The following is a 17,448-nucleotide window of genomic DNA, read 5'->3' on the forward strand; positions in this document are numbered from 1 at the left end:
CATAGCGTCAGCGTCCAGTCTTTACATACATGTGAATTGGCACTATAGTGTTAAGATTCACAGCAACTCCTGTGCACAATTACAAATCAAAGCATTTTGCATGGATCGAGATGAAGTGTGTGTGTGTGTGTGTGTGTGTGTGTGTGTGTGTGTGTGTGTGTGTGTGTGTGTGTGTGTGTGTGTGTGTGTGTGTGTGTGTGTGTGTGTGTGTGTGTGTGTGTGTGTGTGTGTGTGTGTGTGTGTGGGGATCTCAGTCTTGACTGCCCATGAAAGTGAGTCATCTTCATGGAAGATAGTCAAGTCTCGGCATGCCGATTGGTCGAGGACCGCGTCCTCGTGCACAAATAAATGCGCGCGCATGCACACACAGCGAGATACACCCGAGGCCCTTTAGAGCAAGCATTAGTCACTCCACATAAAAGCATCTCGTCACTCCAAAGCAGGGGAGCAGAGAACAAGTGGGAGACAAGGTCTGTGGAGGTCTAGTCATGGCGGCCATTTTCCAACACGTGAAGAGAAAACCGAGGACGTCTTCACCTTAGAGAGTCCAGCTCAAGTTTGCATAAGGAGACCAGGCTCATGTTGGATCTGTGTCTCCCATTTCTACAGCGACCTTGTCTAGAACATGGCTGAAACCTGAGGCCATATGACTGTAATAGATGTTGACTGCGCATGTGACACTTACATAACCACACATTACCTATCAGCATTTAGCAGCAATAGCAGTCAAACTGTCGTCAAGAAAAAATTACGGTATACTTTGATTTCTGTGAGTTCTCCATCTCTAAGACAGGTTGTACAATTACGATTCACCATAATCAGGGATTGTCAACTGGTGGCCTGCGGTTCTCTAGTGGTCCAAGCGGTATTGCAGGTGGTCCACAAAATGGAGATGGAAAATAATTGTCACGTAAAATTGATTTATTTTCCAGATAAGTTTGTGAATAATATACAAATGATTTCAATGTAGCTGAGATTCCTAAAATAGACATACAGATGCAAATAAATAGCCTCATCATCCGTTAGAGCATAATAAAATAATGTTACGCCAAAGCAGTGGACCCCGAGTTGCTTCTTGATTATAATGGTGGTCCCCAGGTGAAAACCCCTGGTCAAAGTGTTGATGGACAGTGTTCCAGCATGTACAGTGACATTGAGGACACGTTGTCATCATGCAGCTGCAATTGAGAGAAAGGTTTGGAGGCTAAAGAGGATTTTTTTTTTTTTTACTGGTAGTCTTCATCAGATACTATGGGGGATGATGTACAGGTCAATCCTCTTACTATTTTGGGAAGGGCAGCATGCCCTTACCTTGGAAATAAGTGTCATCTTGTGCAACTAGTTCAAATAGGTAAAAACATTTAAAAAAAAAAAAAAGCCTACGAATCATATATTAGTAATATTGCTCCTTTATCCAGTTTCATTGTAATTTTTTGTTTCACATTTGTGTCGGCAATCAAGTGTGTTGTCCTTAATTATAATCAAATTCAGTGATATGAGCTTGTGGTAGAGAATGTGTAAAATGCTAAATAAAGATTCCAGTCCTGGACTAATAAAATAACAAATACACCAATGAAGCAAAATGTAACAAATTCTTATATAGCTAAATCATAGAGATGAACAATTTCCCTACCAATGAATGACTTGCTTTCTGTGTAGCGTTGACATGGAGACCGGTACCGCTTTCCACAAGCCGACCCAACCAAAACACAAAATGAAGGAATACTTTGGCCACAAAATAAACGGCAGCTGTTGAGGGCCTATCGTACTGTGTATTTAAAGTCACCCGTTACACAAAATAGTCAAATGTGACCCCATGTCATACTTTTCCAACAAAAATGTAATAGTTTCCATTTATCTTCTAACCTCGAGCAAGTGTTATTGGGGAGGTACTTTTTTTCTTGGACAAAATGTTATAATACACTTCTCAACCCTCATTGACTTTAATAGAAAAAGAACAAGAGACATTATCCAGAACAATGCATTAGATAAATCCAATGAGACAGCAATTGTGGCTCATCATAAGTTTGATTAGATCTAAACTCCGAAAACTTGGTTCAGTCGTTTTTTTTGCCCTTTTAATAACACCAATTGAAGTTATATTATATTGCTGTCACTTTTCCAACATGTGTGGATGGTGCTTCAGTGCAATGACAAACAGCTAAATGTGCGGGTAGTGGCGCAATTGTAGCATAATGGCAGTCGTGGCGCTCTTGGGTTTTAGTTGCTTTGAGGACTGGATGATTGCCTCCTCCCACACTAATAAGTAAAAAAAAAAACTATATGTGTCATTTTGCACCGTTAGGTACCTCAGAAACGTGTGGAAACCACAATTGCCTGTCGCCCTCTTCTTGACCAGCCTGGTCATATTTTGCTGTGGAATGGCATGACATTCTTCAAAAGGGATTTATTAGAGATTGCTGAAGGTATTTGTGGTTGTCACACTGTCACAGGGATCCTTAATCTTTCTGAAACTGAGAGCTACATCTTGGGTGATGAATGTGAAGGACTTCCTGTTAGACATTCCTCAACAACAAATTTGCTGAAATTACTTTTAACTGTGTTATTACTAAAAATGTACGAGATTCATATAATATTGTCTCTGAAAAAAAATTGCGAACTATGATTTAACACAGTGGGAAACAGATAAATATCAAGATGAAACACTTAACACTGTTTCTATAAAGCTGCAGGTGTTTACGTAAGAAGTCTCCGGCGTTAGCGGGGAGGCAAATGCATTCGGATTTATGTATTTATTGTGTATAATCTATTATATAATTAGTAATCAATTAATTTTCTGATCTGCTGTTAGCCACTGACAAATTTGCCTGGCAACAGTTGAATAAGGAAAGTACAAGCACTTGTTTTGTTTTTTTTTTACTTAAAGCACTGGATTAACATTATTGAAATTATTGTGTATGAATGAATGGATGGATGTTTTTATTTTGTAACACTTTTTGAAAGCGTCCTTTAGCGAGTCCAAAATACACTCTGAAAAATTTGGGATACTGTAACTCCATCAGGAGTCAAACGCTCATCTTCAGTATAAAGGAGACAGAGAAGCACTTCCTTTACTCTTTTTTTTTTAATAAAGAAAATAGCAGTACTATGACATTTTATTTGTTTGTGGCAACGATGGGGGTGGGTTCTGAGAAGTCCGGTATTTTCAGGTACCCGTTAACAAAAGTGTCTGTGTGTGACAGTGTAACTAATCCAGTTTTTGAGTATGTGTACTGACATACAGTAAATCTATAATTTATGCAATATTGCATTTGCCATGGATATTTTCCTGTCAGTGATGTAAACGTCAGAACAACAATATACTGTTCAAACTACAGCATTTGAAGCCCAACCCATTACATCATAGAAGGCATTTAAGCAGATAATTTCTCTGTTGGAGTTTGGGCAACACGACACCCAAGGCATATGTTTAATTAGCAGTGCAATGTACACGTCTAGGATGAAGTAACATAGTAAAGCTGGGGAAATTGTCAGATTAATGCAGCCGCTTGGAAAGAGGGGACGGAGAAGAGGAGAAATGACTCAGGTTGCTTCCTTTCAATAGAATAACATTGCTTAACTACCCAGTAGCTACAAGATGGTGTAAAATTACACTGGGCTTGTAATTCCCAGCGTGCTTTAATAACTGCTCTTGTCACAAAGAGCTTTGAGCATTGAGTTAGCAGTGGTAATGGGAGGTGACAAATAATGTTTATTAAATTCTCAATGGCCAGACGCAATCCAAAAGTTACCCTGGAGCAGTTAATGGGCATTTTTAAACACCCACTGACTGTTTTATGGTAATCTTGCAGTTTACAATGGGAATTGATTTTGAGAGGCCGAATAAAACAAAGATATATTATTGCTCTTATTTTAGTTTATTCCCCTGTATGTAAGAGCACTTGAATTCCTTATCTCACAAAAGCAATTTACTGAGACAGCAAGAGCACTTCATGACCACACTAACCTCCTCATTATCGGAACATACAACAAAGAAACCGTGTGAAATTGTCTCCAACAAATCTTCTCTTCATTATCATTGGAATGTTGTGTTTTAATTAAAGGTGTTTGTGAGCTGATGTTGTTTCTGCTACTGAACTCCACTGCGTTATGCTATGTGCTGTTTTTTTGGTGATTGGTCGCTGTGATTGGTCGGTGTACAAGCTGAAGACCACGTTCACTGTTGGATGATTTAATATGCTGTATGTAAAACAACGAGCACTAAAATGTACACACACTGCAATCCATCATACTGAGAGCCGTTTCTAATCAAAACAGCACAGCAGCCGTACACCATTTCAACATAACAATACTGCACAGCATATTAAATTAATACTAACACCTGAGCAGCAGTATTTTGTAAAAGCATGTTTGAAACAGCATGCGTATTCTGCGTATATTCTTTTTTTTTTTCATTGTCTTTAAATGTGCTTTTTGCTGATATTTAGACATGGATTGACTGAGAAGACTCTAACGCAGGGTTAAACTGAGTTAGTCCCACAAGAGATGAGAAAGCTTCAAACAGCTCAAATACTTCCATGAGGATAACTGCTGGGAATGTCCACTGGCAAACCTTCATCAGGCCTGATTAATGGAATAGCAAGACTCTCTAATGAGACTTTCCAGCTTTTTGACATTTTGTTCCGTTTTCTTGCCGGGTTGCTTTGGTTACCTCCAAGCAAAAGATTTGATCAGTGAGCCATATCAGATCATCCATGAGTAATTCTGAAAAATATTCTACAATCTTCTGAGGCATTGTGATGCTTTCAAGAGTATGTCTGATTAGAGTCTAATCAAATCCACTAAATCATAATCATTCATTCTTTAATGGCTCTGCAGCAGTGAAAACGTAAAAATCTAAAAAGGTCAGTGGGTCTTTTTCACAACACTCACTTGCACACATGGTCCCAATCACAAGCAATCAAAATGCATCTCGAAAGCAATCATTTTCACAGATTATTATTTGCCCTTGTGGTCGTGTTACATCAGCCTCAGTGGCTATTTAGGGCAAATGAGACATTACCAGCACATTCACCAAATGACATTGTTGAAGAAAAAAATATTCAATTTAGTCATAAAATTAGTGCCACGAAAATATTCTCAATATCTTCTGCTGTTTTGGGATGAATTGTGTGTGTGTGTGTGTGTGTGTGTGTGTGTGTGTGTGTGTGTGTGTGTGTGTGTGTGTGTGTGTGTGTGTGTGTGTGTGTGTGTGTAGGTTGGGTTTTCTGTCGTTTTGTAGGCTTATGTTTGAACTGCATATAGATCTGCTCACCATCGCAGTTTTAGTTCATCCCTAAGGTATGTTTGATCGAGTAGAGGTCAAATTTGTACTTTGTTTTGTGCACTGGGGCATGTTGGAACAGAAAAGGTTTGTCCCCAAACTGTTTCAACAAAGTTTTGATAAACTGAGGAATTGAGATTCAAGGGAAGTACGAGGTCGAGTCCAACAACTGATTAATTAATTGATTATGAACTGGGTAATTGCTTCAGTCACATACTGATCCCTAGCATCAGGACCAAATGAGGATTCAATGACTGGATAACTTCTACTTTGGGTGAATGCGTGTGAACAACCTTAGTACTATGACCAAACAACATTGCTAATATCCGAGCAACACCATCACCAATTCAGAGCAAACAAGTTTTTATTTTTTTTATTCCTAAAGTGACTTCCCTAACATCAAAAGAAAATGGGAATCGAACAACTGTCTCTCAAAACAAGTCTAGGATGGTTCATTTTCATCCACCTTCAGTTTCATCAGGCTTCCCTCATGGCCAACAGTCAATTCCTTTCTCTCAATGTTTTATCTGATTAAGAAGCACATTTGTGCAGGTGAAGGATGTCGTGTGACTGTCACCTGCATGCTAATGTTGTTGGCACTACGTGCTAAAAATTCTGAGCACAGCTTCAACCATCAATAATTTGGTGTACAGTGCCTCTAGAAAAGCTCAATACAAATAAGACTAGATTATAAGAGTTAAGATCACTACAGGGTTCAAAATAATCAGGTTGTCGTTGAAATTTGCGAGTCTAAATGTGCGTTTCGCTCCCCATATTGAAAAACAAAACTGCGAGCGGCCATAAGTGACTCAGCATGCTTATGTCACATATTGAGAATGCGGTAAATTGAGATAAATGTGGTGGCACTTCAATCCGAAACGCAAAGCGGAGACTGTGGCATGTAATCCTTGTAATACGGATCTTGCTCTAAAAATGAGAACGGCCAGTGTGAAGCCACTAAGTACCTGAAATAAGGTAAGATTAACGTAGAGCAAATCAAAGAGTCATGTCATTAAACTTTACTAATGTAACATTAGCCTCTGTTAGGACTCTGTTAATTATGATTACGGTAGAATTTGGGGCAGTACAAATGCAGTACATGCCCCTGACCATAATTCCATTATACAGGTGCTTATACGTTTTTCGTTTTTATCTGGTTTTGGTGGAGTCAAACGAAGGAAATATTTGTTTTCTCTCAAACTAGTGCTCCACATGTGACATTGCGACCAGCTTTTTATTTCCCTTCATTGGAAGCTGAAAGAGTAAATAGTTATAATATAATAAATATTTACGTTCATATTTTGTCATTTTCATCATAGGTGCAGTAGGATAGTGTCAAGGCTCACATGTTCAACCTTGTCATGGTGAACTTTGAATTTATCTGTGAAGCAGCTTGAGAAATTAATCATGTAGTAAAGTTTTAATGTGCTCATTATTGTAAACGCTTAACATTAGCTGGAAAATTCCACACTTTTACATATTTTGTTGCTTGCACAAACCTTGACTTCTTACAGTTTATTTATAAAACAGTTTGGAGATTGACTAGTAGGTTTCTTATCTTCTTAATAAAATGTTATATAAAGTTGAATAGAAAACTTCATTTTTTTGTGGGGGCTGTGAAATGGTCAAATCTCAAAGGTGCGCTTTCGTGATATTGACTCATAACCGTAAATGTGCTTGGATGTGCTGTGGTGTGGTGACAGACGCGAGCCCCCAATGTCCCTGAGCAGGTTTTTGGCTGCAGGTATGACTGTTTTCCTCAACAGTTAAATGGGCCATTTGTCAGCGGGGTCAGTGCGGACTTTCAGCGCTGGTTGTCAGCAAAATTTGCCAGTTGTTTTGTACAATAAGTGATTACAGTTTCAGAAAGCCAACTGTATCACAGCCACTGTAGTTAAAATAAACTTATACTGTAGTTGTAAACTGTGATAGTCACATCGTAGGACATAGTATGCATCCATTCCTTTTTTATACCAATTCTCTTCATTAGGATCACAGGTGAACTGGAGCCTATGACAGCAGACTTTGAGCAGTAATTGGTTCACACCCTGGACTGGTTGCCAGCCAATCCACACTTTGGTCAAATGTTAAATAGATGTAAATCATCACGTAAGCAGGAATGAAGCTTAAACATCAGCTCTTGTCATCTGAGGGTCTGTGGTGATGTATTAAAAAGGTGACTAGATGACATGACGAGGTTTAAACTTGCCATTGGTGTCAAGTCACGGTCCCCTTCACCATTTGCCTGAGCGAGGAAGAAGTGCTTTAACACGTTTTGTCGAATGTGGTAGTAAGTTATGCATATACCGAACGAGCCGCGCATTTTAAACCATTTACACATATAGGCAATTTTAAGCTTGGGCTTAACCATTGCATGTTTTTGGAATTTGGGGAGGAACAACCAAAAACCCCCTTAAGTACAAAGAGAACATACAAACTCCACCCAGGAGAGCCTGAGATAAGATTGAAGTTGGGAACCTCTCTACTGTGAGGCAGATGTGCTAACCACACAGTGCTGCCAGGCAAATAAGTTGTAATATTTTAGTAAGGTCCATGATCAGTGGCAGGACACGGTATGTTAAAGCTCCAGGGATGTGTGCATTTCACGCTGAAATGACTAAAGGTTCTCTTTTCGTGACCAGCATAAATCCTGCGCAACTTTGCAAAGGGTGTATAAGACCGTCCAACCATCCATTTTCTGAACGGCTTATCCTCACGAGGGTCGCGGGCATGCTGGAGCCTATCCCAGCGGTCTTTGGGCTGTAGGTGGGGGACACCCTGAACTGGCCGCCAGCTAATCGCAGGGCTCTTGTAGACAATCCTCACATTCATACTCACACACCAAAGGACAATTTAGAGTACCCAATTTACCTCCCATGCATGTTTCTGGAATCCGGGAGGAAACCAGAGTACTCTGAGAAAACCCCCGGAGGCATGGGGAGAACATGCAAACTCCACACAGGCCGGAGGTGGAATCGAACCCACGAGCTTTGTGCGGTGAGGCAGACACGTTAACTAGTGCATCACCATGCTAAGACCGTGTTGATAATTTTGCAGATGAACACGAGAGGGAGGGCTGCACTGCTGTGGGAGTGTTCACGACTTCATTTATGGCCAATCAAAACGCCTTCTTTCATTCCCTTTAAGTTTGCCCACCCATGCCTTATCGTTCTTGTGTGCCCATAGCTGTGCCACCCAGAGGGATGATTTAAAAAAATAGAATACATACAATTATTCAGAGGGTGTATTTATGAATAAAGCTACAGTGGACAAGCTGTCTTCCCTGCGTGTCGATGTTAGATGTGGTCTGAGCATGTGTAAGGTTTGGTTTTAACTATTAACCGAGTAGTAGTGATGATCAACTCCGTTTTTAACATTACCATGAATGGCATGAAATGTAACACAAACTTTCTGGCAACCTTGGATGTCCTCTGACCGGCGTGGGAAAACTTCTGAGAAATTGGCATAAATAACTCCGTTTGTCACATGGCCCGGGCCATATGGTCTAAATCTGCACAGCAAACACTGTCCACGCATGTGACACTATCAAAACCATTCAGCTTTGTTGTGTGGCTCGAAATGATACAAGCTGTTTTCACACTCGGCTCAGCAGCGCAGCACTAAGAATATGCCTGACCCCACTCACTTTGCTTGAAAAATATTTTGGATTGTGCCTATTGCCATAAGCTACATTACGTAAGTACTAAGTGTGAGGCACAAAGTGAAGATGGCCATGGGCCAGTAAGGCTGGGGCTGTTCCCGTGTTTGGTTTCGAATGAAAATATTGTGTATGAATAGTTCTTGTGAGAATATAAACACAGTGCAAAAAGTAATTACATGCTGCCGCAGTGATTTCGTGTTGATGAGAGCTGAGTGACAAGGTGCATTGTTCGGGTCCTTGTGTTGCACTTGTAATTTTTTATGGTTGTAAATGTGCTGCAGGGAGTTGTCAAACTACATATTGGTTTGTTGTTGTTGTTGTTTTTCAACATTGAGTGCAAATGTACATGACATTAAACATAGTATTGGCTCATGTAAAAGTGGCCTTCCTGTAAATGTGTAGACTAAAAGATTTAAAAAGGTACTCAAAAAAACTTTTTTTTCTTGAATCATGCTTTTAACAACTATTTGAAAGGTCAACAATTCTTAAAAGCATTGCCCATGAATTTAATTAAAAGGTATGGGATGAAATGAAATGCCCAGAAAATGCATTTCCCTCTCAAAGTGGATTGCTCAATTGTGGTGGATGAGTGGTACACAACCAATTTTCATGCAGCCAGCATGGGATTGATTCCCGCTTAGCGACTTTATGGTCTCTATTTTCATATGAACAAATAAATAGCACATATATTTTTGTGCAGGGGCAGCTCTATTTGGGTATTTGGCATACTGCAATTAAACTCACTGAGGGCGTTTTGTACGACACGCATCTGTGTGTATGGGCTGCAAGTACTGAATTATTATTCAGGTAAATAATTTGGTGACAGAAGTGAGACTAGACTTTAGACCAGGTGACTGTAGGTCTACGTTGTGGTGTAACGCTATTTTGCTGAACTTAATCCAGGTGCAGTTTCCGCACTCTGGTGGTTATTATATGTCATTCATGAATTTGAGATCATTTCAAAATCAAAAGTCAAAGTCAAAGTCCGCTTTATTGTCAATTTGTGCATCAAACCATGGTTCCCACCTATAGCTCCGCTACACGATCAAGAGGATGCTATTAAAATATTTTAACAATGATATTTTGTTCAACTAATTGATTCAAGTCAAGTCAAGTCAGACAGAAGACTTGACTTGACTAACTAATTGATTCGTACGATGATTTTGTGGGATTGTCCCACAGTGATGTCATACTTGTGAATGAAATACAATGACAACCACCACACGTGTCTGTTGAGTTCAGAATCTATCTGCCTGGGCTTATCTTAAATTCACCACAGTGAAGTTACATAACCTGCACCACACCTTAGACCAGGTTTTAGGATTTTTCTCACCAAATTGCCAGATGTGCCGGTGGGCGTGCAATCAAATAAGCAGTGCCTCAGGGCTCAGTTTGCAAACGCCACATGACCAAACCCAGCAAATTGGTGAGCTGTGGCATTTGTTACCCGAGCCCTGAGCAAGTGGCAGTAGATGGCAAAATGGCATTCTTTGGAGATGGGTAAAATTGGGTGGCTTTTCCAGCTTCATTTGTATTCCACAAATATAAATTACAATAGCGCGTTAAGACTGGACATAGAACATGTTATTGTGAAGAAAGGTTTTGACTTGACTTCTTTTACTGTCGTTATTGCTCAGTGGTGCTTTTGGCTGGTCTCAGTGAAACGTGCGGTTCAGGAAACACCTTTAGGCGGTCAAGCAAAGTTTCACATTTTTAATGAGGTGTAAGCACCAACCCTTGCTGGGTATAACTTTACACAGTGCTCATCTTCACGTTTAATTGGTCAGGTTACTGCACTGACAGATTCTCCATGGTCTCTAATTAAAAAAAATTGGAGGGCTATTAGGGAAATGCTTAATCTTTTTTTAATCACACACTTTTTTTAAATTTATAAATGATGTATTTTTTTTCATCTTTTCTTGCATTCTTCTCATTATTATCGTCATCTTGCTTCAGTGCTTGCTTAGGAGAAATCACGTGCATTAATTGCAAATTCAGTTTAATATACAGAACGTGTATTTGTTTTATATAATCTTGAAATGCAGCCAATCCAAATCATACTTGTGCAATTATCATGTTCTTTATTAGGATCTTTAGATTCCAGAAATATTAGGATCTTTAAACACAAAAAATACTTGCCAATTGAATTAAATTATCTTGCTCCAAATGTGAGCAACAATAGAGGTCATCAATAATTTTGAGATACATAAGCGTTTAGTTTTCCTAGACAGAATATATGAAGAAAATATGAGCATGAACAAAAATGTTGCATTCATATGTGACCATTTTGAGTGCTGGTACCTCGTGTGTCACAGTCAAGCTCATTCAAACGGTTTTGATGTAACGGAATATGCCAATATCAATCAGAGGGAACCTTTATGTATTAGAAAACAAGATTTACATCATATTTTGGATATTTGCCATTTTAAGCAGATTGAGCTTTTTCAGCTTTTTTTTAGGACTGAAATTTTGAAATAGTCCTTGATCATACATATGTTTTAAAGACAGGAAAGACAAGAATGTGTAATTTTGCAATAGCACCTGTTTAGCAGATGTAAAATTGTGCTTTTGATACAAAATGTGTGTTGTAACTGATACTATTATAACTTCAGGCAAATATTTGACTGTTCATAATTTTCATTAATATCGTGAACAAGAGAAACACCAGACTACATACCTTGGAAGACGTCCACATCCAGATGCGATAGTAATAGTCCTCTTGAGTTAAAAAAAAAAAAAAAAATGTGCACCAAGTCCAACTAACATGGGGAAGTTGCTCACAACCTCCTCACAAGGAGTTTCCTCAACAGAGTCTTTTTTGCTTCAATTTTTCCATTTGCGTCCGTGTAAAGGGATATTATCATTTGGAGGTGACTTACGGTAAATGTGTTTAGGGGCACTGACGTCGTGTGTTGAGGCCTGTTCATTAAAAACGTGGAGGGATAAGTCCTTCCTCCCGCTGTGTTTATTAAATGCGTTGATTCCTGTGCTTTGCTCCCATGGCGGGTGCACACGTACAGTACAACACGATAATTTCTAGCCCTGGTTTACGTGATGACTGCTAAATGCACTGACCTTTCATCGAGCTTCACTTCATACAAGTATCAGAAAGCTGAACTTTTTGGCTCTTTCAATCGGGTTTGAGGGCTCATTTTTACTGAGAATATTTTTGACTGTGTATTTTCATATTTTTAAATGATCAAATAATGTATGCCAGCCGACACTTTTTGTTCCTAAAATTGTAAATCGAGCGCAGATTTCTCTTGAGTGCAAACAAATGGCGACTATACTGCATAAGAGTAAATTGACCATCACTACTCTTTCCTGCTATTGACAGATGAAACTCATAAAGTGCGAGTGCAGAGCCTATTTTTCTATCATATGTGTCTAATTTGGTATAACCAGCTAAAATTAGATGAATGAATTTGGCATCAGTGTGTCCTATTGTTGTGGGGAAAGATGTGCATGGAACTATTGCGTGACCTGGTAACCATGGCGACCTTCTAAGCGCTTGTGGAGGAGGGCGGAGGGGGAGCTCTTCGGCCCGTGCGTAAAACTTGTTTGGGTGACTAACGTTATATACTTCGGGTGAATTGATATTTTCTCCGGGAAAAGAAAAACAAAATAAAAATATTTGTAATCACACGTCAGTCTGAATGGATTTGGAGTTCGTACTGTTCCTTCTGCTTATGTCTGTGCCGTTCCCTTTGCTGGGGCTTTTGTCCAGGCCGCAGAGAGACTCCGTCACCCCTTCTTCCATCTCCATGTACTCCGCTTTGTGTCCCACCGAGGAGCCGGATGCCGAGCCTTTATATTTGCATAAAAAGTTCGAGAAGTAGGGGAATCCCGACGGCAAGCTCTCAGCCACCGGTTGCGCCTGGTCCTCGTTATTGTCGGTCTCCCGGTGGTAAAAATAGTTGAAGTTGGACACAATGACCGGCACCGGTAGGGCGATGGTTAACACGCCCGCTATTGCGCACAGGGAGCCCACTATCTTGCCACCCACGGTGATGGGCTTCATGTCCCCGTAGCCCACCGTGGTCATAGTCACCACGGCCCACCAGAAGGCGTCCGGGATGCTTTTGAAGTGCGAGGTGGGCTCGTCCGCCTCGGCGAAATAAACGGCACTCGAGAAGAGGATGACGCCGATGACCAGGAAGAAGATGAGCAGGGCAAGCTCTCTCATGCTGGCGCGCAGAGTGTGGCCGAGAATCTGGAGGCCTTTGGAGTGTCTGGACAGTTTAAATATGCGGAAGACCCTGACCAGCCGGATTATTCTCAAAATAGCGAAGCTCATCGTCTGCTGCCCGTTTCCTTGATGCTGGGCCAGGTCCGTGCCCAGGGTTATGAAGTAAGGCAAAATGGAAACAATGTCAATGGAGTTCATGATGTTTTTAAAGAACGCCGTTTTGCTGGGACACGCAAAAAAACGGACTATAATCTCAAAGGAGAACCAAATAATGCAAACCGTCTCCACGATGAAAAAGGGGTCGTTGAAGGGCGTAAAACCGTGATCCGACTGCGTGGAGTTGTGTATGGGCTGCAAGTACTCTTTGTCATCCCTGAACTCGGGCAGCGTCTCCAGGCAGAAAATGACAATGGAGATGACAATAACCAGCACGGACACCACTGCGATGCCCCTGGCCGGACTGGAGCTCTCCGGATATTCAAATAACAACCAAAGTTGGCGCTTGAACTCGTCCTCCGGGAGAGGCTTCTCCTCCTCTTTGACGAAACCCTCATCCTCTCGGAACTTCTGTATTGCTTCCTCTCCAAGTTCATAAAACTTGACCTCCTCTGAGAATATGTCAAAGGGAACGTTGGCAGGTCTTTTCAAGCGCCCCCCAGACTGGTAATAGTACAGAATGGCGTCAAAACTCGGTCGGTTCCGATCGAAGAAGTATTCGTTCCTCAGCGGGTCAAAGTACCGGATGCGCTTGTCGGGGTCCCCCAGGAGGGTGTCGGGGAACTGAGTGAGAGTCTTGAGCCGAGTTTCAAACTTGAGGCCCGACACGTTGATGACAACTCTTTCGCAGCAGCCCAACTCGCTGTAAACATTTGCATATCCCGATTGAGGACGTCTGTCAGTGATCGAAACGGTTTCGTCATCATTAACATCCTCGTCCCCCTCATCATCATCATCCATGTTGCACCGAAAACTGGACCTTTGGAGTCCCTGCTCCTCCTCATCCTCGTCGTCCTCCTCCTCTTCTTCGGCGCCCTCTTCCTCCTCAATCATGATGTTCTCCACGGAGCCGAGTAGCGCCAGTTCGGAGTGGCGCAAGTCCCCGCCGAGAGAGGTTCGGGTGCGTCTCCACCCTCCGACGCCGCGTTGCTTTTTGCGCTCACTGAGGAGTCTCTGCTTCTCAGGATCCTGAGAGGACGAGGAGGAGGAGGAAGAGGAGGAGGAGGGGCGCGAGGCGGTACCGCTGCCGTTGGTGTTGCGAGACGGATGCTGGCGGTTGTTAAGGAGATGCGCGCCCGATGAGGCGCAGGGGGTTGTTGTTGTGGTGGTGGTGGTGGTGGTGTTGGTAGAGCAAGAAGACCCTCCATCCGCTCCGGATCCACTGTCGGCTGCTGCAGCTGCTGCCGCTCTGGACTGGGCTGCCTGGCGCTCCCTCTCCCGCTCCCTCTCCCGGGCGCGTGCTTGGGCATACCCGTAAGGCGGGTGGCTGTTGCACCCGCCGTCCGCACCCACCATTGCGAACTCCATTTTAAGTCAGAGGTTTCAGTCGATGAGCTAAAAAAAAAAGAGGCCAAATTGAAGTTGGAGCTGGAATGGACCAATCAGCTGATCAAAGGAGCCCACCCAGTCAAATCCATCCTGCGTGTGCACTCGTTAATGATTAATAATAATCTTTTGACACAGCCCCCCCCCCAGCATTTTATGACATAATTTTCCCAGCAAAGGTGAAGGCCGTGGGGGCCCGGCCTGTTACGCACATACCTCCAGCAGCATCAGCAGCAGCAGCAACAACCTTGATGTGGTCAGCATTGTGAGTCAGACACAGTATCTTTGGTGGTCTCCATCAGGTGGTTAATTTCACTACATCCGTCTTTTGATCATCCTTGCCTTGGTCACTACCGGTTGCCATTTTATGAGGCGCGTAAAAAAAAAAAACGATCCTTGCTATTATTCTAGGTCTGCTGACTAAGATCCTCCGACGTTGTCTGGAGCTGCAAGAAAATAGCACAAAACGATTCGTTAGTGAAACAGTTCAGACTACTAGGCATATTTGTGCAGTGAGGAAACTTCATTGTATTGTTATTATCGGGGTTAAGGCTATTCATAAATCCAATGCTGCGCGCCTTTGCTGCTCATTTATAAGCTCCTAACATGTATACTTACATGTTAAAAGGGACCAAACGGTTTCCAGATGTATCGGCCAGCGGGCGATGGGGTGTGCAAAAGGTGAGGATGCACTTCCAAATCTCCTTGTCAATATTGGATGTAGCAGCGGCGACTACCTCATCCACTACATCCATACGAGCTCTGACGCACTCCGAGAAGGGCACTTTTTGGCTGCTTGTCGACGTCTCAATTCAACAGCATCTGTTGCGACTTCATACCACCGTGTCAGCTCCATCGCCACACTCCCTCTCAGTGCAGTCGGTGGTATAGATTTAAAAAGGTGTGCGAGCGGCGAAAATGACATCGATGACAACCCCGCACAGTTGAAGCGAATGCATGCGAGGATAGGCAAAAGTTTCCCTTCAACCCGGTGAATGCAAACGGAGCCTGTATGGCGGAGTGTGAGCATCACACATCTGGATGTCTGCAGCTGTATCCCCCCCCCCACCCACCCTACCTATGCTCCTGTATCTCTCCTGTGTGCGCGCGAATGCGAGTGCGTGTGTGGCGGAGAGTCTCTCAGTGCGAGATTGAGGCGCGTTTACTGCAGAGCGTGCAGGCGGTGCTCGATCCTCCCCCAGTGGATGCACTCGCTCACTGCCACCGTGGTGCAGTCTCACACCTTTAAGCCACACCACCCCAAAGCCATCAATTAGACGTGTACACAGTTGATTAGGCATGATGAAAAGTGGCAGAAAGGAGGGAGGATCGTGAGGTCAGCCTTTTATGTCACTTTATGATGTTTAATCCCTCGTGTGTATGTAGAGCAGCTGTTCAAGTGCGCTCAATTTCCCGTGGGATCGATATCCGTCGATCTGCCTATATCCATCTAATAATAGCAATGCTGTTGTTCCAGTTGTTTAGTTGACTTGGTTGCAAAATTAGAAGTCCAAGGAAACAATAAAGTCTACGCTGAAAAATGATGTCACTGATCGGAAAAAAAGGGGAGTTGAATTGAAATTTGGTTCATCTGTCGGGCCTTACCGGGCTGGCTACACCTGAATGCCACCATGGCATATGCCGAATCTCATATGGAATATGTGAGTACATTGTAATATGGAATATGTATGTACATTGTTTTGCACTATGTTGCACTGTCATTGTTTTTAACTAGGCAAAGCGCTTGCATTTTACTGTATGAAAAGTGCTCTACAAATAAAGATTGATTGATCGATTGATTGGTCAATTGATTGGTCAATTGATTGATTGATTGATTGATTGATTGATTGATTGATTGATTGATTAATCCATGCAATAATAGAAACCATTATTACTATCACATAACGCTAGCGTCCAGATGTGTTGTGCTTGTAGCCGACATCATCTGGATGGATGGATAAATAAATAAATAAATAAATAAATAAATGTTATGCTAATCGGGTAGCTGACTTGCCATAAAAAACTAGTGGTTTGTGAAAAAAACAGAAGTCTTAACATATTACCCCAATGGTGAAAAGTACCATAAATTAAGAATGCATATTTGCATTATAATAAGTGAGTCATCAAAAGTTTGTCATGCAACCATCAAGAAGAGTAGATAAATACATTAAAGTTTTCAAGTAATGCATTGACAATGATTAAAGGTCTGTGCCACAAAGAGCCAAAATAATTTCGAATCAAGTACTCTCCAGGTAGTCAATAAGTCGCTCAACAGAAGTTTACGCAGGCATCTCATCCACACCACTGGCACACAAGAAGTCTCCTCAAACACACTCTGACAGTAAATCTCTTTGTTTATTGCACTTTTAGGTTTAATGCGGTTGTGCAGGTAATCTGTGGGTCCATGCAGCTCTGCGTATTTAATCAGTATGTTGCCCACGATACCTATTCCCTCTGAATTGTACAATTAATCTGACTGAAACACTAATTAGAATGAGAGCAGCTTGTCAATGCTGACTGTAAAGTCACCAGAAAATTCCCCTATTCCTCTCGGGAGTCATTCTCAACGGGAACATCTAGTTGTAATCTTCCTAAAGTGATAATTTGGTTTCCTGAGTGCTCTCGTTCAACTGGTGCCTGTAGCGGAGATATCGAATTGCAATGGTAGCGTATGCATTAAAACGAGTATTATTTCATTATTTCAGGGTTCCTATGTTTTGTGACATTTTTGTTTGGTGGTTCGCCAGAAGTTTATCAAACATAAGCTGTGTG

At 41.9% G+C, this 17,448-nt stretch overlaps 2 protein-coding genes across 4 annotated transcripts in view; one reads left to right on the forward strand and one right to left on the reverse strand.

Annotated features, from left to right (window-relative positions):
• Window positions 1–15,662, reverse strand: part of kcna4 (potassium voltage-gated channel, shaker-related subfamily, member 4) — a 34,369-nt gene extending 18,707 nt beyond the window's left edge. The window contains exons 1-3 of one of the 2 annotated variants that reach the window (XR_015065614.1): window positions 15,295–15,662; window positions 14,893–15,122; window positions 11,623–14,685 (exon numbers count right to left, since the gene is read on the reverse strand). Coding sequence is in view for 1 of the 2 variants with exons in the window: in XM_085907108.1 (XP_085763234.1) it covers window positions 12,586–14,658 (2,073 nt within the window). In the remaining variant the exon portion in view is untranslated. Of the gene's footprint in view, window positions 1–11,140; window positions 14,686–14,892; window positions 15,123–15,294 lie in introns of those variants that run through there. The other variant, XM_085907108.1, reaches the window with a different exon arrangement.
• The window catches only part of fshb (follicle stimulating hormone subunit beta), a 65,259-nt gene that overhangs the window by 43,561 nt on the left and 4,250 nt on the right, over window positions 1–17,448 (forward strand). Inside the window, exon 1 of one of the 2 annotated variants that reach the window (XM_085907109.1) lies at window positions 16,102–16,337. The exons of the other annotated variant lie outside the window; for it this stretch is intronic. Within the exon in view, the coding sequence (XP_085763235.1) occupies window positions 16,300–16,337 (38 nt within the window). The 5' untranslated portion in view covers window positions 16,102–16,299. Of the gene's footprint in view, window positions 1–16,101; window positions 16,338–17,448 lie in introns of those variants that run through there. 2 annotated transcript variants of the gene reach the window in all.

This window comes from Syngnathus leptorhynchus, chromosome 3 (assembly GCF_054491065.1).
Source record: "Syngnathus leptorhynchus isolate UIUO chromosome 3, UIUO_Slep, whole genome shotgun sequence".
Classification (NCBI taxonomy): domain Eukaryota; kingdom Metazoa; phylum Chordata; class Actinopteri; order Syngnathiformes; family Syngnathidae; genus Syngnathus; species Syngnathus leptorhynchus.